Source organism: Mustelus asterias, chromosome 3, assembly GCF_964213995.1.
Source record: "Mustelus asterias chromosome 3, sMusAst1.hap1.1, whole genome shotgun sequence".
Taxonomy (NCBI): Eukaryota; Metazoa; Chordata; class Chondrichthyes; order Carcharhiniformes; family Triakidae; genus Mustelus; species Mustelus asterias.
The window spans coordinates 11,309,919-11,329,343 of record NC_135803.1 but is presented as its reverse complement, the minus strand read 5'-3'; the positions used below and the strand labels follow the sequence as shown (position 1 = coordinate 11,329,343).

At 46.6% G+C, this 19,425-nt stretch overlaps 1 protein-coding gene across 3 annotated transcripts in view; it reads left to right on the top strand.

Annotated features, from left to right (window-relative positions):
• The window catches only part of LOC144486746 (rho guanine nucleotide exchange factor 26-like), a 204,128-nt gene that overhangs the window by 10,170 nt on the left and 174,533 nt on the right, over positions 1 to 19,425 (top strand). For all 3 annotated transcript variants that reach the window (XM_078204785.1, XM_078204795.1, XM_078204777.1), the window contains exon 3: positions 19,061 to 19,109. In XM_078204785.1, the coding sequence (XP_078060911.1) occupies positions 19,061 to 19,109 (49 nt within the window). The remainder of the gene's footprint in view (positions 1 to 19,060; positions 19,110 to 19,425) is intronic.

Below are 19,425 nucleotides of genomic sequence, written 5' to 3'. Positions count from 1 at the left end.
TTAACAGGGGGTTGGAGTTTAAGAGCCGTGGGGTTATGCTGCAACTGTACAGGACCTTGGTGAGACCGCATTTGGAATATTGCGTGCAGTTCTGGTCACCTCACTATAAGAAGGATGTGGAAGCACTGGAAAGAGTGCAGAGGAGATTTACCAGGATGCTGCCTGGTTTGGAGTGTCGGTCTTATGAGGAAAGGTTGAGGGAGCTGGGGCTGTTCTCTCTGGAGCGGAGGAGATTGAGGGGAGACTTAATAGAGGTTTATAAAATGATGAAGGGGATAGATCGAGTGAACGTTCAAAGACTATTTCCTCGGGTGGATGGAGCTATTACAAGGGGGCATAACTATAGGGTTCATGGTGGGAGATATAGGAAGGATATCAGAGGTAGGTTCTTCACGCAGAGAGTGGTTGGGGTGTGGAATGGACTGCCTGCAGTGATAGTGGAGTCAGACACTTTAGGAACATTTAAGCGGTTATTGGATAGGCACATGGAGCACACCAGGATGGTAGGGAGTGGGATAGCTTGATCTTGGTTTCAGATGAAGGTCGGCACAACATCGTGGGCCGAAGGGCCTGTTCTGTGCTGTACTGTTCTATGTTCTATGTTCTATGTTCTATGATCATAGACGCTTGAAATTAACTGGCAAAAGGACCTGAAGGGGAGATGAGATTTTTATTCTTTTACGCAACAGGATTTGATGCTCTGTCGTATGCTCCTTGAAAGGGTGGTGGAAGCAGATTCAATAGTAACTTTCCAAACATGAATAGGATCAGTACTTGAAAAGAATGGAACTAATTGGATCGTTCTTTCAAAGAGCTGGCACAGGCACAATGGACTGAATGGCCACCCTTGATGCAATATGATTCTATAATTCTAAGTCTGACCAGACTGAAAGCTGTCCTTTGAAGTTACTCTGCCCCTTTTTAATCAAGGATTGACTAAGTTGTTATCTATACGTCAGTGCTGGTCCTACTAACAGGGGCAGCACGGCGGCACTGTTGTTAGCACCACTGCGTCACAGCGCCAGCGAACCGGGTTCGATTCCTGGCTTGGGTCACTGTCTGTGTGGCGTCTGCACATTCTCCCCGTGTCTGCGTGGGTTTCCTCCAGGTGCTCCGGTTTCCTCCCACAGTCCAAAGATATGCAGGTTAGGTTGATTGGCCATGCTCATTTGCCCCTTAGTGTCCTAGGATCCGTAAGTTAGAGGGATTAGTGGGTAAATATGTGGCGTTATGGGGATTTGATTTGATTTATTATTGTCACATGTATTAACATACAGTGAAAAGTATTGTTTTTTGCATGCTATACAGACAAAACATACCGTTCATAGAGAAGGAAACGAGAGAGTGCAGAATGTAGTGTTACAGTCACAGCTAGGGTGTAGAGAAAGATCCACTTAATGCAAGGTAAGTCCATTCAAAAGTCTGACAGCAGCAGGGAAGAAGCTGTTTTTGAGTCGGTTGATACGTGACCTCAGACTTTTGTATCTTTTTCCCGAAGGAAGTAGGTGGAGGAGAGAAGTCCGGGGTGCATGGGGTCCTTAATTATGCTGCCTGCTTTGCCGAGGCAGCGGGAAGTATAGACAGAGTCAATGGATGGGAGGCTGGTTTGCGTGATGGATTGGGCTACATTCACGACCTTTTGTAGTTCCTTGCGGTCTTGGGCAGAGCAGGAATCATACCAAGCTGTGATACAGCTAGGATAGGGCCTAGGCAGGATTGTTGTCTCAATGGACTGAATGACCTCCTTCTGCACTGTAGGGTTTCTATGATTCTACGAGCATCCACCAGCACAAACCCAAACTCGCCAACCAGGGTAGAGGGCATGATTGTGTCACTATGTTGGTCCTTCTGTTCCACAGTGCTCTCTATATCTGGACTGTCGCCTATGGCAACAGTGCTACTAATTGAAGGTCTGGACTGAATAATCCTCACTATTACAGATTGCTGCTCTAAAGCAGTGAATCATACCCCAACCCTTTAATGTAAAACAAGAGAATGCCGACTTTACTCTGTAATTACTGCCTTGGTAATGAAATGGTTGGAATGCGTGGCTCCTTTGTACTGAGTGAAGTTCAGTTTCCCCCAGTGCCATTAGGCCCGGTGACCACCATGATGTGAATAGACGCAGTCAGAACATCGTGCTGACAACAATCTGACAAATGTTGGTCAGAATCCTTCTAGTCTCCTGTTTGTAGCATTACTGTGTAGATGTCAGTGTAAATTCATTAGCACTTTAGGGATATGTAGGGATATGGGGGTAGGGACTGGGTGGGATTGTGGTCGGTGCAGATTCGATGGGCCGAATGGCCTCTTCCTGCACTGTAGGGTTTCTATGATTCTATGATTTACTCCCAATAAAGACCCTTACTCAAGAAAATCACCTTGTGGAGATTTGACATCAATATGTTGCAGCCCTATAGCAAGTACCACACTCCCCGTGTGGTACTAAGGGAGCGCTGCATCGTCAGAGGTGCCACCTTTTAAACGAGATGTGCAATTCAGTCCTGGCCCGCTAATTACATTATCATACACACATATGCACATGTACACACACACACATACACAAACGCTTGTCCACTAACAAGCACACACACACACATACACACAAACACACATATACCCACACACACATGCGCACAAACAGGCACACACACGCATCCACTATCATGCACACACACACATATACACGTCTATTATCACACACGCATGCACACGCAAACATACACAAACACATGCCCATTAACGCGCGCGCACACACACACGCACAGACACACGCACACACACACACTGTCACACACGCGCACATGCACACACACACACACACACACACACAGTGAACAATATTTTGATGGTGGTCTCTCCCTGTGACTCTGGCCAGCATTTAACTCTCATTCAACGTCACCAATAAGAAAGCAGATTATCTTAACACTGTCACACTGCTGTTTATGGGAGCTTGCTGTGCACAAACTGGTTGCCACATTTCCTGCATTACAACAGTAACTAGACTTCGGAAGTACTGCAATGGCTCTATGCCACATGCTCAGGTTGTGAAAGGCACTACTGGAATGCAGCCCGAAATGGCAGCTCAAAGATATTTATCAGGGGAACTGGTTCACCAATCAGCCTCTCTCTGCTCTGAATTAAGTTTTATTGTGCAACCTAATGACACATTGGCTGAAAAACACTGTGTAATAGTGGATCAGGAAGATCCCAGGTGCAATCCTTCAGCCTTTGCTGATGTGGAATTTATTTGTCTTCCCAGAGAAGCTGAGAATGGGAATAATCAGCCTGGGTTCCTGTTCCCACTTCCTTTCCAGAGTGCAAATGTGCAGTTGACAGATGAAGTACAGTTGGCCACAGCTCTGGGCATTGCCTGCGAGTTTACACTTCACTGATACTCACTGCAGAGGGCTGACATTGGAGAGGGAGTTCGAATGAACCTTGAACATTGCCACAGAACAGTCTCTCTCTCTCTCTTTCCCCCCTTCCCTGTGTTTCTCTCTCTTTCTCAGCCTCTCATTGCCTGTTGAACTAGACGGGACAGCGGGTGGGGGGGGTGGTGGGGGAGCAAACTAGAGTGGGCGGGACAGGGAGACAAGAGTTTTTGTAGGGGGGTTATGTTGGTTTAATTTTTCATAATGCTGAGTAGTTATGTGGTATGCGCTGGCCTTTGGCTATGTTTTCGAGACATGCTGAGTTGCTGGAACAGCTGGGGCCGTAGCCGGCTCCTGCATTGGCAAATGAAGCTTGCTGCAGGTGTGGGGACGCTGAAACTTGCAACTCTTTTCATCATGTTTCATTATGTTGCACAGGACAACACATTTCTTGTTCTTGCTGAGCGCTCTCTCTCTCTCTTTCTGTTCCATTTCTGTCCCTTTTTCTCCGTCTCCCTCTGACTCTCTTTCTCTCTTTCCGTCGCTCCCTTTTCGTCTTTCTCTCTTTGAGAAACTAGGAGAAAGAAACAGTGACTTGTCTCTCTCTGTTTCACTTTTTTCTCTGTCTCCTATTGTCTCTCTCTGTAACGAGACCCTCTTGACCTTCTGCTTGGGGTTGTTTCACTGCTGGAACAGGCGATGACTGTAGGAGGAAGCGTTTCTTGATATGGTGTCATGCACTGGCATCATCCGACGTATAAAATGCAGCAGAAGTGGAGGCTGTGACCAGCGGCAACATTGTTTGATGGGGAGGTTCCGAGGTGTTGCAGACGACATGTAGGATGTTAGAAGGATGGAAGGAGCCTGCATCATAGGGCGTTCACTGACAAATGGTGAATTGACTTCTGAGAAACATAGAAACTAGAAGTAGGAGTAGGACATGGGGTGGCACAGTGGTTAGCACTGCTGCTTCACAGTGCCAGGGACCCTGGGTTTGATTCCCGGCTTGGGTCACTGTCTGTGTGGAGTTTGCACATTCTCACCGTGTCTGTGTGGGTTTCCTTCGGGTGCTCTGGTTTCCTTCCACAGTCCAAAGAAGTGCAGGTCAGGTGAATGCTAAATTGCCCCTTCGTGCCAGGGGAACTAGCTACGGGAAATGCATGGGGTTATGGGGATAGGGCCTGGGTGGGATTGTGGTTGGTCAGATTTAATGGGCTGTATCAATTGGGCCAATGGGCTGACGAATGGCAGATGGAGTTTAATTTAGACAAATGCGAGGTGATGCATTTTGGAAGATTGAACCAGGGCAGGACTTACTCAGTTAATGGTAGGGCGTTGGGGAGAGTTACAGAACAAAGAGATCTAGGGGTACAGGTTCATCGCTCCTTGAAAGTGGAGTCACAGGTGGACAGAGTGGTGAAGAAGGCATTCAATATATCATCCTTATAACATCCGATGCTTGGTTTCATCGGTCAGAACATTGAATACAGGAGTTGGGACGTCTTGTTGAAGTTGTACAAGACATTGATAAGGCCACACTTAGAATACTGTGTGCAATTCTGGTCACCCTATTATAGAAAGGATATTATTAAACTAGAAAGAGTGCAGAAAAGATTTACTAGGATGCGACCGGGACTTGATGGATTGAGTTATAAGGAGAGGCTGAATAGACTGGGACTTTTTTCTCTGGAGCGTAGGAGGCTGAGGGGTGACCTTATAGAGGTCTATAAAATAATGAGGGGCATAGACAAGGTAGAAGTCAATATCTTTTCCCAAAGGTAGGGGAGTCTAAAACTAGAGGGCATAGAACATAGAACATAGAACATTACAGCGCAGAACAGGCCCTTCGGCCCACGATGTTGCACCGACCAGTTAAAAAAAAACTGTGACCCTCCAACCTAAACCAATTTCTTTTCGTCCATGAACCTATCTACGGATCTCTTAAACGCCCCCAAACTAGGCGCATTTACTACTGATGCTGGCAGGGCATTCCAATCCCTCACCACCCTCTGGGTAAAGAACCTACCCCTGACATCGGTTCTATAACTACCCCCCCTCAATTTAAAGCCATGCCCCCTCGTGCTGGATTTCTCCATCAGAGGAAAAAGGCTATCACTATCCACCCTATCTAAACCTCTAATCATCTTATATGTTTCAATAAGATCCCCTCTTAGCCGCCGCCTTTCCAGCGAAAACAATCCCAAATCCCTCAGCCTCTCCTCATAGGATCTCCCCTCCATACCAGGCAACATCCTGGTAAACCTCCTCTGCACCCTCTCCAAAGCCTCCACATCCTTCCTGTAATGTGGGGACCAGAACTGCACACAGTACTCCAAGTGCGGCCGCACCAGAGTTGTGTACAGTTGCAACATAACGCTACGACTCCTAAATTCAATCCCCCTACCAATAAACGCTAAGACACCATATGCCTTCTTAACAACCTTATCTACTTGATTCCCAACTTTCAGGGATCTATGCACACATACACCTAGATCCCTCTGCTCCTCCACACTATTCAAAGTCCTCCCGTTAGCCCTATACTCAACACATCTGTTATTCCTACCAAAGTGAATTACCTCACACTTCTCCGCATTAAACTCCATCCGCCACCTCTCGGCCCAACTTTGCAACCTGTCTAAGTCTTCCTGCAAACTACGACACCCTTCCTCACTGTCTACCACACCACCGACTTTGGTGTCATCAGCAAATTTGCTAATCCACCCAACTATACCCTCATCCAGATCATTAATAAATATTACAAACAGCAGTGGCCCCAAAACAGATCCCTGAGGTACACCACTTGTAACCGCACTCCATGATGAATATTTACTATCAACCACCACCCTCTGTTTCCTATCCGCTAGCCAATTCCTGATCCAATTTCCTAGATCACCCCCAATCCCATACATCTGCATTTTCTGCAGAAGCCTACCATGGTGAACCTTATCAAACGCCTTACTAAAATCCATATATACCACGTCCACTGCCTTGCCCCCATCCACCTCCTTGGTCACTTTCTCAAAAAACTCAATAAGGTTAGTAAGGCACGACCTACCTGCCACAAAACCATGCTGACTATCACCTATCAATTCATTACTCTCCAAATAACTATAAATCCTATCCCTTATAATTTTTTCCAACATCTTGCCGACAACAGAAGTGAGACTCACCGGTCTATAATTCCCGGGGAAGTCTCTGTTCCCCTTCTTAAACAATGGGACAACATTCGCTAACCTCCAATCTTCTGGTACTATACCAGAGGCCAACGACGACCTGAAGATCAGAGCCAGAGGCTCTGCAATCACTTCTCTTGCCTCCCAGAGAATCCTTGGATAAATCCCATTCGGACCAGGGGATTTATCTATTTTCAGACCCTCCAGAATATCCTGCACATCCTCCTTATCAACTGTAATACTGTCTATTCTACTCCCTTGCAACCCAGTGTCCTCCTCAGCTATATTCATGTCCCCTTGCGTGAACACCGAAGAGAAATATTGGTTCAATGCTTCACCAATCTCCTCCGGTTCCACACATAACTTCCCTCTGCCATCTATAACTGGCCCTAAACTTGCCCTAACCAACCTTCTGTTCTTGACATACCTATAGAACGCCTTAGGATTCTCTTTAACCCTATCCGCCAAAGTCTTCTCATGTCCCCTTTTAGCCCTTCTAAGCTCGCTCTTCAACTCCCTCTTAGCCAATCTAAAGCTTTCTAGTGCACTACCCGAGTGCTCACGTCTCATCCGAACATAAGCCTCCTTTTTCTTTTTAACCAACAAAGAAACTTTTTTGGTGCACCACGGTTCCCTAGCCCTACCAATTCCTCCTTGCCTGACAGGGACATACCTATCACAGACTCGCAGTAGCTGCTCCTTGAAAAAACTCCACATGTCGGACGTTCCCAGTCCCTGTAATCTCCTAGTCCAACCTATGTTTCCTAATTCTCTCCTAATAGCCTCATAATTACCCTTCCCCCAGCTAAAACCACTGGCCCGAGGTTCATGCCTATCCCTTTCCATCACTAAGGTGAACGTAACCGAATTGTGGTCACTATCACCAAAATGCACACCAACTTCCAAGTCTAGCACCTGGTCTGGCTCATTTCCCAGCACCAGATCCAATATAGCCTCACCTCTAGTTGGCCTGTCTACATACTGAGTCAAAAAACCTTCCTGCACGCTTTGAACAAAAACTGACCCCTCTAACGAGCTAGAGCTATAACAATTCCAGTCAATATTAGTCAAGTTAAAATCCCCCATAACAATTGCCCTATTACTTTCACTCCTAAGCAGGATTGACTCCGCAATCCTTTCCTCAACCTCTCTAGAACTTTTAGGAGGTCTATAAAAGACTCCCAACAGGGTGACCTCTCCTCTCCTATTTCTAATCTCCGCCCATACTACCTCAACAGATAAGTCCTCATCAAACCTCCTCTCTGACACTGTGATACAATCTCTGACCAATAATGCTACCCCTCCCCCTCTTCTACCTCCTTCCCTACTTCGACTAAAACATTTGAACCCCGGGACCTGCAGCATCCATTCCTGCCCCTGCTCTATCCATGTCTCTGAAATAGCCACAACATCGAAGTCCCAGGTACTGATCCACGCTGCAAGTTCACCCACTTTATTGCGAATACTCCTGGCATTGAAGTATACACATTTCAAACCCTGCTCCACCCCACCTCTGCAATGCCGTGCATTGCAGTCCCCATCCATGCATCCCTCACTTTCAGCCCCACTACTCAGGATCCCTCCCCCCCCCCGAATCAGTTTAAACCTCCCTGCATGGCCTTAGCAAATTTACCCCCCAGGATATTGGTCCCCTTCTGATTAAGGTGTAAGGTTTAAGGTGAGAGGGAAGAGATACAAAAGTGTCCAGAGGGGCAATTTTTTCACACAGAGGTTGGTGAGTGTCTGGAACAAGCTGCCAGAGGTAGTAGAGGCGGGTACAATTTTATCTTTTAAAAAGCATTTAGATAGTTACATGGATACGATGGGTATAGAGGGATATGGGCCAAATGCAGGCAATTGGGATTAGCTTAGGGGTTTTAAAAAAAAAGGGCGGTATGGACAGGTTGGGTCTGTGACTCTATGAATGACTTCCTTCTGCACTGTAGGATTCTATGATTCTATAATATTCGGCCCTTCGAGCCTCCTCCGCCATTCATTTTGATCTTGGCTGATCATCTAATTCAATATCCTGATACTCCTGTCCTTCTATGTCCCTTGATCCCTTTAGGCTCAAGAGCTATATCTAATTTCTTCTTGAAATCACACAATGTTTTGGCCTCAACTATATTCTGCGGTAGTGAATTCCACACATTCACCGCCCTCCTCACCTCAGTTCTAAAAGGTTCACTCCTGATCCTCAAACTATGACCCCGAGTTTTGGACTCCCCCACCATTGGGAGAAACAGAAGTTTAGTTCATATGAACAAGGAGCAAGAGTAGGCCATTTAGCCCCTTGAGCCTGCTCTCCATTTAATAAGACCAGGGCTGATCTGATTGTAACCTCAGATCTGCATCCTGCCTACCCCCGATAATCTATCACCCCCCTCACTTACCACAAATCTATCCTCCTTCTGCCTTAAAAATAATCAAAGGTTCTGCTTTCACTGCCTTTTCAGGAAGAGAGTTCCAAAGACTCTCGACCCACTGAGAGAAAACATTTAGCCTCATCTCCGTTTTAAATGGACAACCCCTTATTTTTAAACAGTGACCCCAGTTACAGATTCTCCCACAAGGGGCTACATCCTCTCCCCATCTAGTTCATGTTTTAGCATCTGTGCATGGCTTTGTGGGTGCCATCCATGCCTCTTACTCAGACAGTTGTGGATTTGCAAGGCTTGAATTGAATATTCTAATCTGCCACAAACACTGAGGGAGCGCTGCCTCACAGCACCAAGGAGCCAGGTTCAATTCCGGCCTCGGGTGACTGTCTGTGCGGAGTCTGCATGTTCTCCCCGTTTCTGCGTGGGTTTCCTCCGGGTGCTCCGGTTTCCTTCCACACTCCAAAGATGTGTGGGATAGGTTGATTGGCTATGCTGAATTGCCCCTTAGTGTCGGGGGAATTAGCAGGGTCAATTATGGGGATAAGGACCTGGGTGGGATTATTGTCAGTGAAGGCCCGATGGGCCGAATGGCCTCCTTCTGCACTATAGGGATTCTAAGATTCTATCTTTCGAAAGAGGAATCAACCAAGGCTTTGTCTGCCCTCTCAGATGGATGTAACTGATCTCTCAGCAAGACTTGAAGAAGAGTAGGGGAATTCTCCTCATGTCAAAGCCATCATTTATCCCTCACCCAAACCATTCTCTGGTCATTTATTTCATTTCTGCTAGTGGGAGCTTGCTGTGTTCAAAATGGCTGCTCTGTTTCCGACATTTGTGTGGAGATGCCGGCGTTGGACTGGAGTAAACACAGTGAGAATTCTCACAACACCAGGTTAAAGTCCAACAGGTTTATTTGGTAGCAAAACCCACTAGCTTTTGGAGCGCTGCTCCTTCATCAGGTAAGTGGGAGTTCTGTTCACAAAATGGGCATATAAGGACACAAACTCAATTTACAAAATAATGGTTGGAATGCGAGTTTTTACAGGTAATCAAGTCTTAAAGGTACAGACAATGTGAGTTAGTGAGATTTTGCAAGCCCAGGCAAATCGTGGGTTACAGATAGTGTGACATGAACCCAAGATCTCAGTTGAGGCCCTCCTCAAGTGTGCAGAACTTACTAACTCGAGACAATACACATCTCTTTAACCTGTGCTTAACCCTCTCTCCACTCACATTGTCTGTACCTTTAAGACTTGATTACCTGTAAAGACATCATTTTGGCACAGATATGAGAGCACTGACGGGTGGCACAGTGACACAGTGGTTAGCACAGCTGCCTCACAGTGCTAGGGACCCGGGTTCGATTCCTGGCTTGGGTCACTGTCTGTGCGGAGTTTGTACGGTTTCCTCCGGGTGCTCTGGTTTCCTCCCACAGTCCGAAAGATGTGCTGGTTAGGTGCATTGGCCACGCTAAATTCTCCCTCAGTGGACCCAAACAGCCGCCGGAGTGTGGCGACAAGGGGATTTTCACCGTAGCTTCATTGCAGTGTTAATGTAAACCTTGCTTGTGACATTAATAAATAAACTTAAACTTAAAGCTGAGCTCAGGCACATTGGTAATGGTTAATATAGAATATTCAACAACAGCAATAACTTGCATTTATTGAACATAACATTTTGCAAATTTAACCAAATAAATCTTACCCTCATAAGAGCCTTACCAAATAAAATGTGACATAGAACCACCAAATAAAGAGATAACGGTCAAAGAAGTCAGTTTTAAAGAAGGTCTTGAGTATTGCTGAAAAAGACTCTTGCTGTCAAAGTTTTTCATCTTTCATTTATCAGGACAGATACATAAGAATAGTAGTTGTAAAAGAAACATCAATTTATACTGTATAAGAAGGGGGTGCAGATTGATTGGCAAATGGACTCGGATTTGTAGACGCGTTGCCATGGAGAATGCAGAGAACAATTAATTGCCAAACTTCTGTTGAAGTGCAAATCAGGCAAGTGGACTCTGATTGGTCATGGCGTTGCCATGGAGAATGCACCAGGGTACAGTTAATTGCCAAGCTTTTGTTTAAGTTCAAAATAGGCAGGTGGATTTTGATTGGTCAAGGGATAGTCACGGGGAGTGTACCAGCGAATGGCTGGCCATTTTGTGATTTTAGTTATAAAAGGTGCAGTGTATGGACATGTTCCTCCATGGGCCAAATGGCATCCTTCTGTACTTCATCTTTCCATGATTTTAAACACCGGAAAGAGGACATTAAGCATAGGCGTAGGACATTCAACCCCTGGCTCTACTGGGCGGCACAGTGGTTCCAGGGACCCGGGTTTGATTCCCGGCTTGGGTCACTGTCTGTGCAGAGTCTGTACGTTCTCCCCGTGTCTGCGTGGGTTTCCTCCGGGTGCTCTGGTTTCCTCCCACAGTCCGAAAGACGTGCTGGTTAGGTGCATTGGCCATGCTAAATTCTCCCTCAGTGTATCAGAACAAGCGCCGGAGTGTGGCAACTTCATTGCAGTGTTAACGTAAGCCTACTTGTGACACTAATAAATAAACGTTAAACTAATGCCGTGTGCAAAAATGCAAAACTGTTCGGGCACTTATGTTATCAGCCATCAAAAGCACATGTATGCATCTAAACAAAGCCAAAATACTTTAATGATTCCTTTAAAGAACCGTACTACTTTAACAAGTGCTGCTGACTGTGAATTTAACAGACGGGCTGTGGCTTTTACAAGTTTGAAGGATTCCCAGGAAGCTGGCAGTTTTTCCTCCGCCCCCTGGGCACTTTGCCCAGCACAGTGTTCAAAACCATCGCAGGGTAGCACGCTGAGGAGGCATTCTGCTGAGACTTTGCCAACTCCCAGTATTCTCTCTGGGACTGCAGTCCGTTGCCAAATTTAGCCTCCTGTGCTCAGTCGTGCCTGGCCAGTGTGGGAAATCTGCGCTGCTGGCAAATTGTCGGCCCCTTTCTGTTGCAGTATTGTGCTCCAATCAATGTTTTTCACTGAAAAGGAAGGGTTCAGAGGTCAAGGTTGCTGCCATTATCACCATCACGCTGAGAGGCTTCTGGGAGGCAAAGTCTGAGGTGCAGAGAATCATAGAATCCCTCCAGTGCAGAAGGAGGCCATTCAGCCCATCGGGTCCACACTGACTCTCTGACAGAGCATCGCATCTAGGCCCTATCCCCGAAACGCCACATATTTACCCCACTAATTTTCCCCCTAATCTGCACTTCTTCGGACGCTAAGGAGCTATTTAGCAAGGCCAATCCACCTAACCTGCACATCTTTGGTCACAAAGGGGCAATTTAGCATGGCCAATCGACCTAACCTGCACATCACAGTGATTAGCACTGCTGCCTCACAGCACCAGGGACCGGGGTTCAATTCCGGCCTTGAGTGACTGTGTGGAGTTTGCAAGTTCTCCCCGTGTATGTGTGGATTTCTGTTGGGTGCTCCGGTTTCCTCCCACAGTCCAAAGATGTGCAGGTTAGGTGGATTGACCATGCTAAATTGCCCCATAGTGTCAGGGGGATTAGCAGGGTAACTATGTGGGATCATGGGGATAAGGCCTGGGTGGGATTGTTTTCGATGCAGACTCGATGGGCCAAATGGGCTCCTTCTGCACTGTATGCTTTCTATGACTCTACGATTCTATGATCTTTGGGAGGAAACTGGAGCACCCGAAGGAAACCCATGCAGACACAGGGAGAAGGTGCAAATTCCACACAAGGCGGGAATGGAACTGGGTCTCTGGAACTGTGAGGCAGCAGTGCTAACCACTGTGTCACCATGCCGCTCCAGAGCTACGAAATAATTCACATTTCTACAGTGCCTCTTGTGATCGCAGGATGTCCCAAAGTGCTTTATGGCCAGTGGTGTATTTTTGATATGCAGTTTGTGTTATACTACAGGATATGCAGCATCAGATCTGTGCACCAGAATCTCCTCTAAAAACAATTGTGATCATCTGTATTTGTAAATGGGTGACAACAGGATCAATTGTGATGGTTTCCATGGCTGAAAAGCCTTGTTGGGTGAGGTCACTTGCCCTCACACCACTCCTCAGGTGCATTGGAGGGGCTACTGCAAAGGTTCGCTAAATTGGTGTCTGGATTGAAGGTGTTGGCAGGTGATATAGAAGCGGAATAAATTGGGGCCTATGTTCTCAATGAGAGGAGATCTCACTGAAACCAACATAACTCTGACAGGCCTCCATAGGGTGGACGCTGTGAGATTGTTTTTATGGTCGGGGAATTGGTGGTGGGGTGGCACAGTCTCAGGAAATGGGGCGGATTATTTAGGACTGAGATGAGGAGGAATTACTTCAGTAGAAGGGTTGTGAATCTTTGGAATTCTCTAGCCCGGAGAGTTGTGGATGGTCCTGTCATTCAATACATTTAAGACTGGGATAGACAGATCCTTGGTCTTTGGGGGAACTAAGGGGCATGGGGAGCGGGCAAGAAAGTGGAATTGAAGCCCAAGATCAGCCATGATGGTATTGAATGTTGCAGCAGGCTCGATGGGCCGAGTGGTCTTCTCCTGCTGATATTTTTGTGTACTTGTGTCCCGGGCTCATGATTAGGGGTGGGAGCCCTCTCTGTTTTTTTTTAATTTTTCTGTGATCATTCTAACCCCCTGCTCCTGTTCAGGCCTCAGCTCCGTTTTGCAATCTGGTTGCATTAATAATAGGAAGGAGGAAGATCTTGCATTGTTATAGCGCCTTTCGCCACCTTGGGATGTCCCAAAGCACTTCTCAGCCAATGAAGTACCTTTTGAAGTGTCAACATTCTATACTGCAGGAAACATGGCAGCCAAGTTTGTGCACAGCAGGATCCTGTAAGCAGATGAAGACCAGATAATGGCCAAGAATTTCCCTTCCCACCAGCTGCAGGAATCGTAATGGGCTGGGACAGAGATTTCAACGGGCCATTTAAAGGTCCGCTGACCTCAGGCGGGAATTTCCAGCCTTCGGGCCTATTCTAATCCAGGTCAGAAACTCCAAGGTATTTTGTGAAGTCAGCCTAGACCAGAAGTTTTAACATTTAGTGAGAAAAGTCAGCAATAACTTACCAGTGATATGGTATAAACCTTATCAGCTGAATATACTATTCCAAATCAAACAAAACCCACAAATATACACCCCGTTCTAGGCTTGGCACAGAAAGTAAGTATGCTCACGTGATGCTGGAGTTTGCAGCTTTGCAACACCTGCTGTGAATTAGTCCTTTGGATCTGGAATTGAAACGCTGAGGCTTTCCGGCCTTAGAACTTTCAGCACACCTCTCGAGAGACAGAGACACTACTTGCTTCGAGTTAGCCAGCCACCAACAGCAGAATTTCCAGTAGCAGGGAGAGAGACAAAAACACTGCTTTCAGCTGCAGTCCACACAGTTTCTGACAAAACAAAAGTAAAGACCTGAGGATTTCTCCTTAGGATCTCTCCTTTGAGAAAAACATTATCCCAAGGCATCTGATCAGTCGCAAATTGACAATTCCCAAAAGGGTCATAAAATTCCAGGACACTGCATTAGGCCCAGATTAAAAATGAACAAGATTCCCGTTATATTGCTTCAGCAACAATTAGAGGACATTGGTACAGACAGCAGGGCTCCAATAACAAAAAGGCGAGGCTTGTTTAAAAAAAAACTGCAGAGAATATCATTAAAATATATTTCTTGAAGGCATAGTGGCGTCACATGCCTGCGAGGATGGAAAATTCCACTCATTATGTTTTCTCACAATGCTGGTTGAGCAACAGACACTGTCCAGGACATTGGGGATAAAGCACCACTCCTTCTTTGAACTGGTGCCACCTAAACAAGCCTTTGTTTAGCGCCTCATCCAAAAGATAGCATCTTCAACAGTGTAGCACTCCCTCAGTGCCGCAACGGGGAGTGTCAGCCTGGATTAGATGTCTGAGGTGCTGGAGTGAGACCTGAACTGACAACATCTTGACTCTGAGGTGATAGTCTGTGATGGTGGTACAGTGGTTAGCACTGCTGCCTCACAGCGCCAGGGACCCGGGTTCAATTCTGGCCTTGGGTCACTGTCTGTGTGCACCTTCTCTCCGTGTCTGCGTGGGTTTCCTCCGGGTGCTCCGGTTTCTTCCCACAGTCCAAAGATGTGCAGGTTAGGTTTATTGGCCATGCTCAATTGCCCCTTAGTGTCAGGGGGATTAGGAAGGTTAATACGTGAGGTTATGGGAATAAGGCCTGGGTTGGATTGTGGTCAGTGCTGGCTCGATGGGCCGAATGGCCTCTTTCTGCACTGTAGGCATTCTATGGATCAATGAGTTAGGTTGAACGCCTCAATCGCTTGATCCGTATGAACTCCTGCAATTAACTATAGGATTGATACTAAAATTAATCTGCTCCTTATGTCTCTGCTACACTAGTCATCAGGCCGACCTTGTAGCCTTTTATTTTACTTCAGAGAGCAGTTTTTATGAGGCTCCCCCCCCCCCTTTCTTGAGCAGGACACCAAACCGAGCAGCGGATTTGGGATCCTCCTGATTTTTTGCTTTGAATTGCCTGAAGATTGGACGCAGCGCAAATCAGATCCACTCGCCATCTCACACCATCTCCCACATTGCACTCCCACTGGATGACGTTCCGAATACAGCCTATCGTGCCTCAGGCAGCTCTTTGAGAATGTCACAATTAGTCCCATTTCATTTGCCCTTGCTGCACAGCCCTCCAATGTTTCCTATTTTTCCAATTCCCTCTTCGAAAGTTATTATTTATCCTGCTTCTGTCACCTGTTCAGGCATCGCATTTGAGAGCGCGTTATTACAAAAAAACAAATTCTCCTCATTCCCCTCTCCTTTTCATTAATTATCTTAAATCTGCACGCACTGCTCACCAACCCTACTGCCTCAATCTGGGGCACCTCTCTTAAATCTTCCGTTAACCTTCCATGCTGTGGAGAGAATAATGCCAGCTTCTCTTATCTCTCCACATTTTTACTTTCTTCACGTTCTTGAAAATCAATTCCGCCGTTTATACCGAACGTACTGAGGTATCGTCTAAAGCAGCAAAGCCATGAATATTTATAACAGGGATAGCGAGAATGACTGCTGAAACTGCTTGTGTTTCTCTTTGTTGACTTTTCAGTTAAGTGTTTTTTATTTGAGAAGCTGTGTTGAAAGGAAATCCTTGAGTCCTGGTCCTTCTGCCTCTTGGGGTCAGACTGAATGAAACGGAGAGAGGGCAGATCATGAGAATGGGTTTGGTTTTTAATCCAAAGCTGTGCTGCCTCGGGGAGGGCTCCAGAAACAAAGAGTTGGTATAAAATGGTTAAAGCTCCTGGAACAGAGGGAGGCCATTCAGCCCCTCGAGCCTGTTCTGCCCTTCAGTCTGTTTGTGGTTGATCAGCACCTCAATTTCATTTTACCATTACAACATTGAGCATAGGGTGGCGCAGTGGTTAGCACTGCTGCCTCACAGCACTAGGGATCCAGGTTCGATTCCGGTCTGTATGTGTGGAGTCTGCACGTTCTCCCCGTGTCTGTGTGGATTTCCTCCGGGTGCTCCATTTCCTCCCATACCACGGAGATGTGCGGGTTAGGTGGATTGGTCACACTAAATTGAATCTTGGGGGGAATTTTACCATTTTGTGTCTAAGTGCCGGATCTGGACATCAGATAGATCCGCGGCTGGACGTCTCATCCCCTGGGGGTGAGGGGTGGGAAGAGAGGGGGTGTGATGTCTCACCCCTTCCCCTCCCAACCCCTCCCCCCACCAAGGGGATGAGACGTCACCCCCCACCCCCCCCCCCCCCGGGGATGAGACGTCACACCCCCTCTCCTCCTCCCGCCCCGACCAGAGGATGACCTGGGTCAGGGAGCCGTTGCAGTCTCTGACCCCGCTCTTCGGAGGCTGCAGCGGCGACTTCAGACTTTTATTTTGCAGGTCGGTAACAGCGCGGACGCGGATCGGGCCAGAAGACGGTAAAGTGGGATTTGGCGGTAGAGTTGGGCGCGCGGTTCATTAAGTCGATTTAAATGCATGCAAATGCATTTAAATCGTCGGGCCGCCCGATTTGCCAGACCCGCGCCCGAGTCGGGTGTCGGTAAAGCCGCGATCTGCTCGGAATCGGGTACAGATCGAGGTATAGGCCCGACGCCCAACTTTACCGTAATTTCGGGCGTGAAGTTTTGGTAAAATCAGGCCCTTAGTGTCCCAAGATGTGTAGGTTAGAGGGATTAGTGGGGTAAATGTGTGGGGTTACAGGGATAGGGCAGGGGAGAGGGCCTGGGCAAGGTACTCTGTCAGAGAGTCAGTGCAGATTCGATGGGCTGAATAGCCTCTCCTGCACTGTAGTGGTTCTATGATTCTATGATTCATATCATAAGACAGTGTGACGTTGGATGTTACATCTATCAGAGAAACCAACTTGGCGAAAGATGAGGAAATTATCAATCAAAGTATTGCTCTTTCTATCTGCCTGTCCATTTATCTTTCTGCTCTGGATCTGCCTTTCTATCTGTCTGTCTGTCTGTCTGTCTATCTAGCTATCTGTCTGTCTATCTAGCTATCTGTCTGTCTGTCTATCTATCTATCTGTCTGTCTGTCTGTGTCTGTCTGTCTGTCTATCCATCCGTCTCTCTATCTATCTACCTGTCTGTCTGTCTGTCTGACTATTTATCCGTCCGTCTGTCTGTCTATCTATCTATTTATCTATCACTCTATTTGTTTATTTATTTTTGCCTTGTCTTTCCCTTGTTTTTGACAATAAATTCACTATCTTGCATAAATACTGGACTAGCCAACACCCAGATCCCATGAATGAAGAAATAAAAAATCAGTAAACAAATTTGTTTGGATATTCCAATTTAATGTACAAGTGCCAAGTGGCATAAAGTCTGATCATGTATATTTGATTGGTTCAAATAGTCATATGGTCCTCTCCCAACTATGAGTCCCATACTAAATCATGGAATCACTGAATTGTTGCAGCACAGAAGGAGGCCATTTGGCCCATTGTGTCTGCACTAGCTCACCAAATGAGCATGAGGGCTCAGTGCCATTCTCCTGCCTTTCCCCCCATACCCCTGCACATTGTTTCTATTCAAATAATCATCCAATGCCCTCTTGAATGCCTAGATTGAACCTGCCTCCACCAAACTTCCAGGCAGTGCATTCCAGACCCCAACCGCTCGCTGTGTGAAAAAGTCTGTCTGTCTGTCTTCCTGTCTGGAAAAAGTCTTTTCACAAATCATATTTGCTTCTTTTGAAAATCACTTTAAATCTCTGCTTTCTCCTTACAAACGTGTATAACGTAATAAAGACATATAAAAATGATAAATTCAACAATCCAATATTTTACCAATATGGGGTTACAAGGGAGGGCGGTTAACAGCAAGGTCCAGGGCGGTTAACAGCAAGGTCCGGGGCGGTTAACCTTCCTGATGCTAGATCCCTTGGTCAGGCACTGAACGAGACCACCCCCTTCTCCTACCCCCTGATGTCCATAAGCAACCCCGCATGGGCTTGCTTGAGAAGCCTCCTGCCAGACAGCCCCATCTGTCGACCTCCATATTCTCCCCCACAGGCGTCAGCAGAATGCAGCTCTTAAATGGGCCTTCATTTGTCAAGTATGGACCTCAATTTGACGGCAGAGCTGGAAGGCCATTCACAGGCCTTCCATGGATTGAATAGGGTGGAGGCAGGAAGATGGAGGTAGGGGGTCTCCACTTACCACCCCCCACCTGATTAAATGTCCCCCGCAAACAAGCTTGCCATGGTGGAGGGCAGAGGATGGAATAATAAAAACTAATGTCTGCTGATTATCACATTGTTGTCTGTGGGAGTTTGTGGTTTGCAAAGGGATTGCTTAATTTCCCACATTACAACAGTGATTACACCTTGGAGTGTATTTCATTGACTGTGAAACCTGCCTTCAGATATCCTCAGGTTGTGACAGGTGCCTCATAGATGCAGGTTGTTTAATTGTTTTTCCACTATGCTCTCTCTCTGTTTGTCTTTTTTCTATTCCTCATGACTTCTTCCTCTCTCTCCTCTTCCTATGTTTCCTCTGAAGTGCAGTGAACTATTACAGGTAGAAAAGTGATTGCCGACACTAACTCGCCTTTCTTTTTCTTTCCTCCTGCGGCAAGGAATATGAGAAGAAGCAGCTTCCTGCGCAGGGCCCGTTCGATGGGGAAGGTAACCATTGTCTTTGTGTATCTTTGTTAATGGTGTATTGTTCATCATGCTGCAAGTGTTTGTGACCGAGCTTAACGCGTACAAAGTGGCTGCTCACAATGCCAACTTTCAGAGGCAACACTATATCACCTCTGGAGGAGCCAGTGTGCAGCACTCACTTAAATTCACTTGAAGGAAAGGTGTTGATAAACTCCAAAATCGTTAGATTAGCACACAAGGATGGTCAGAACAAAAACCCTGGAAAAGATGTCAACGGTGATTTTCCCCCATCTTGTTTCAAAGTTTTTCCCCAACCATTTTTGATTTTGTTTTCATT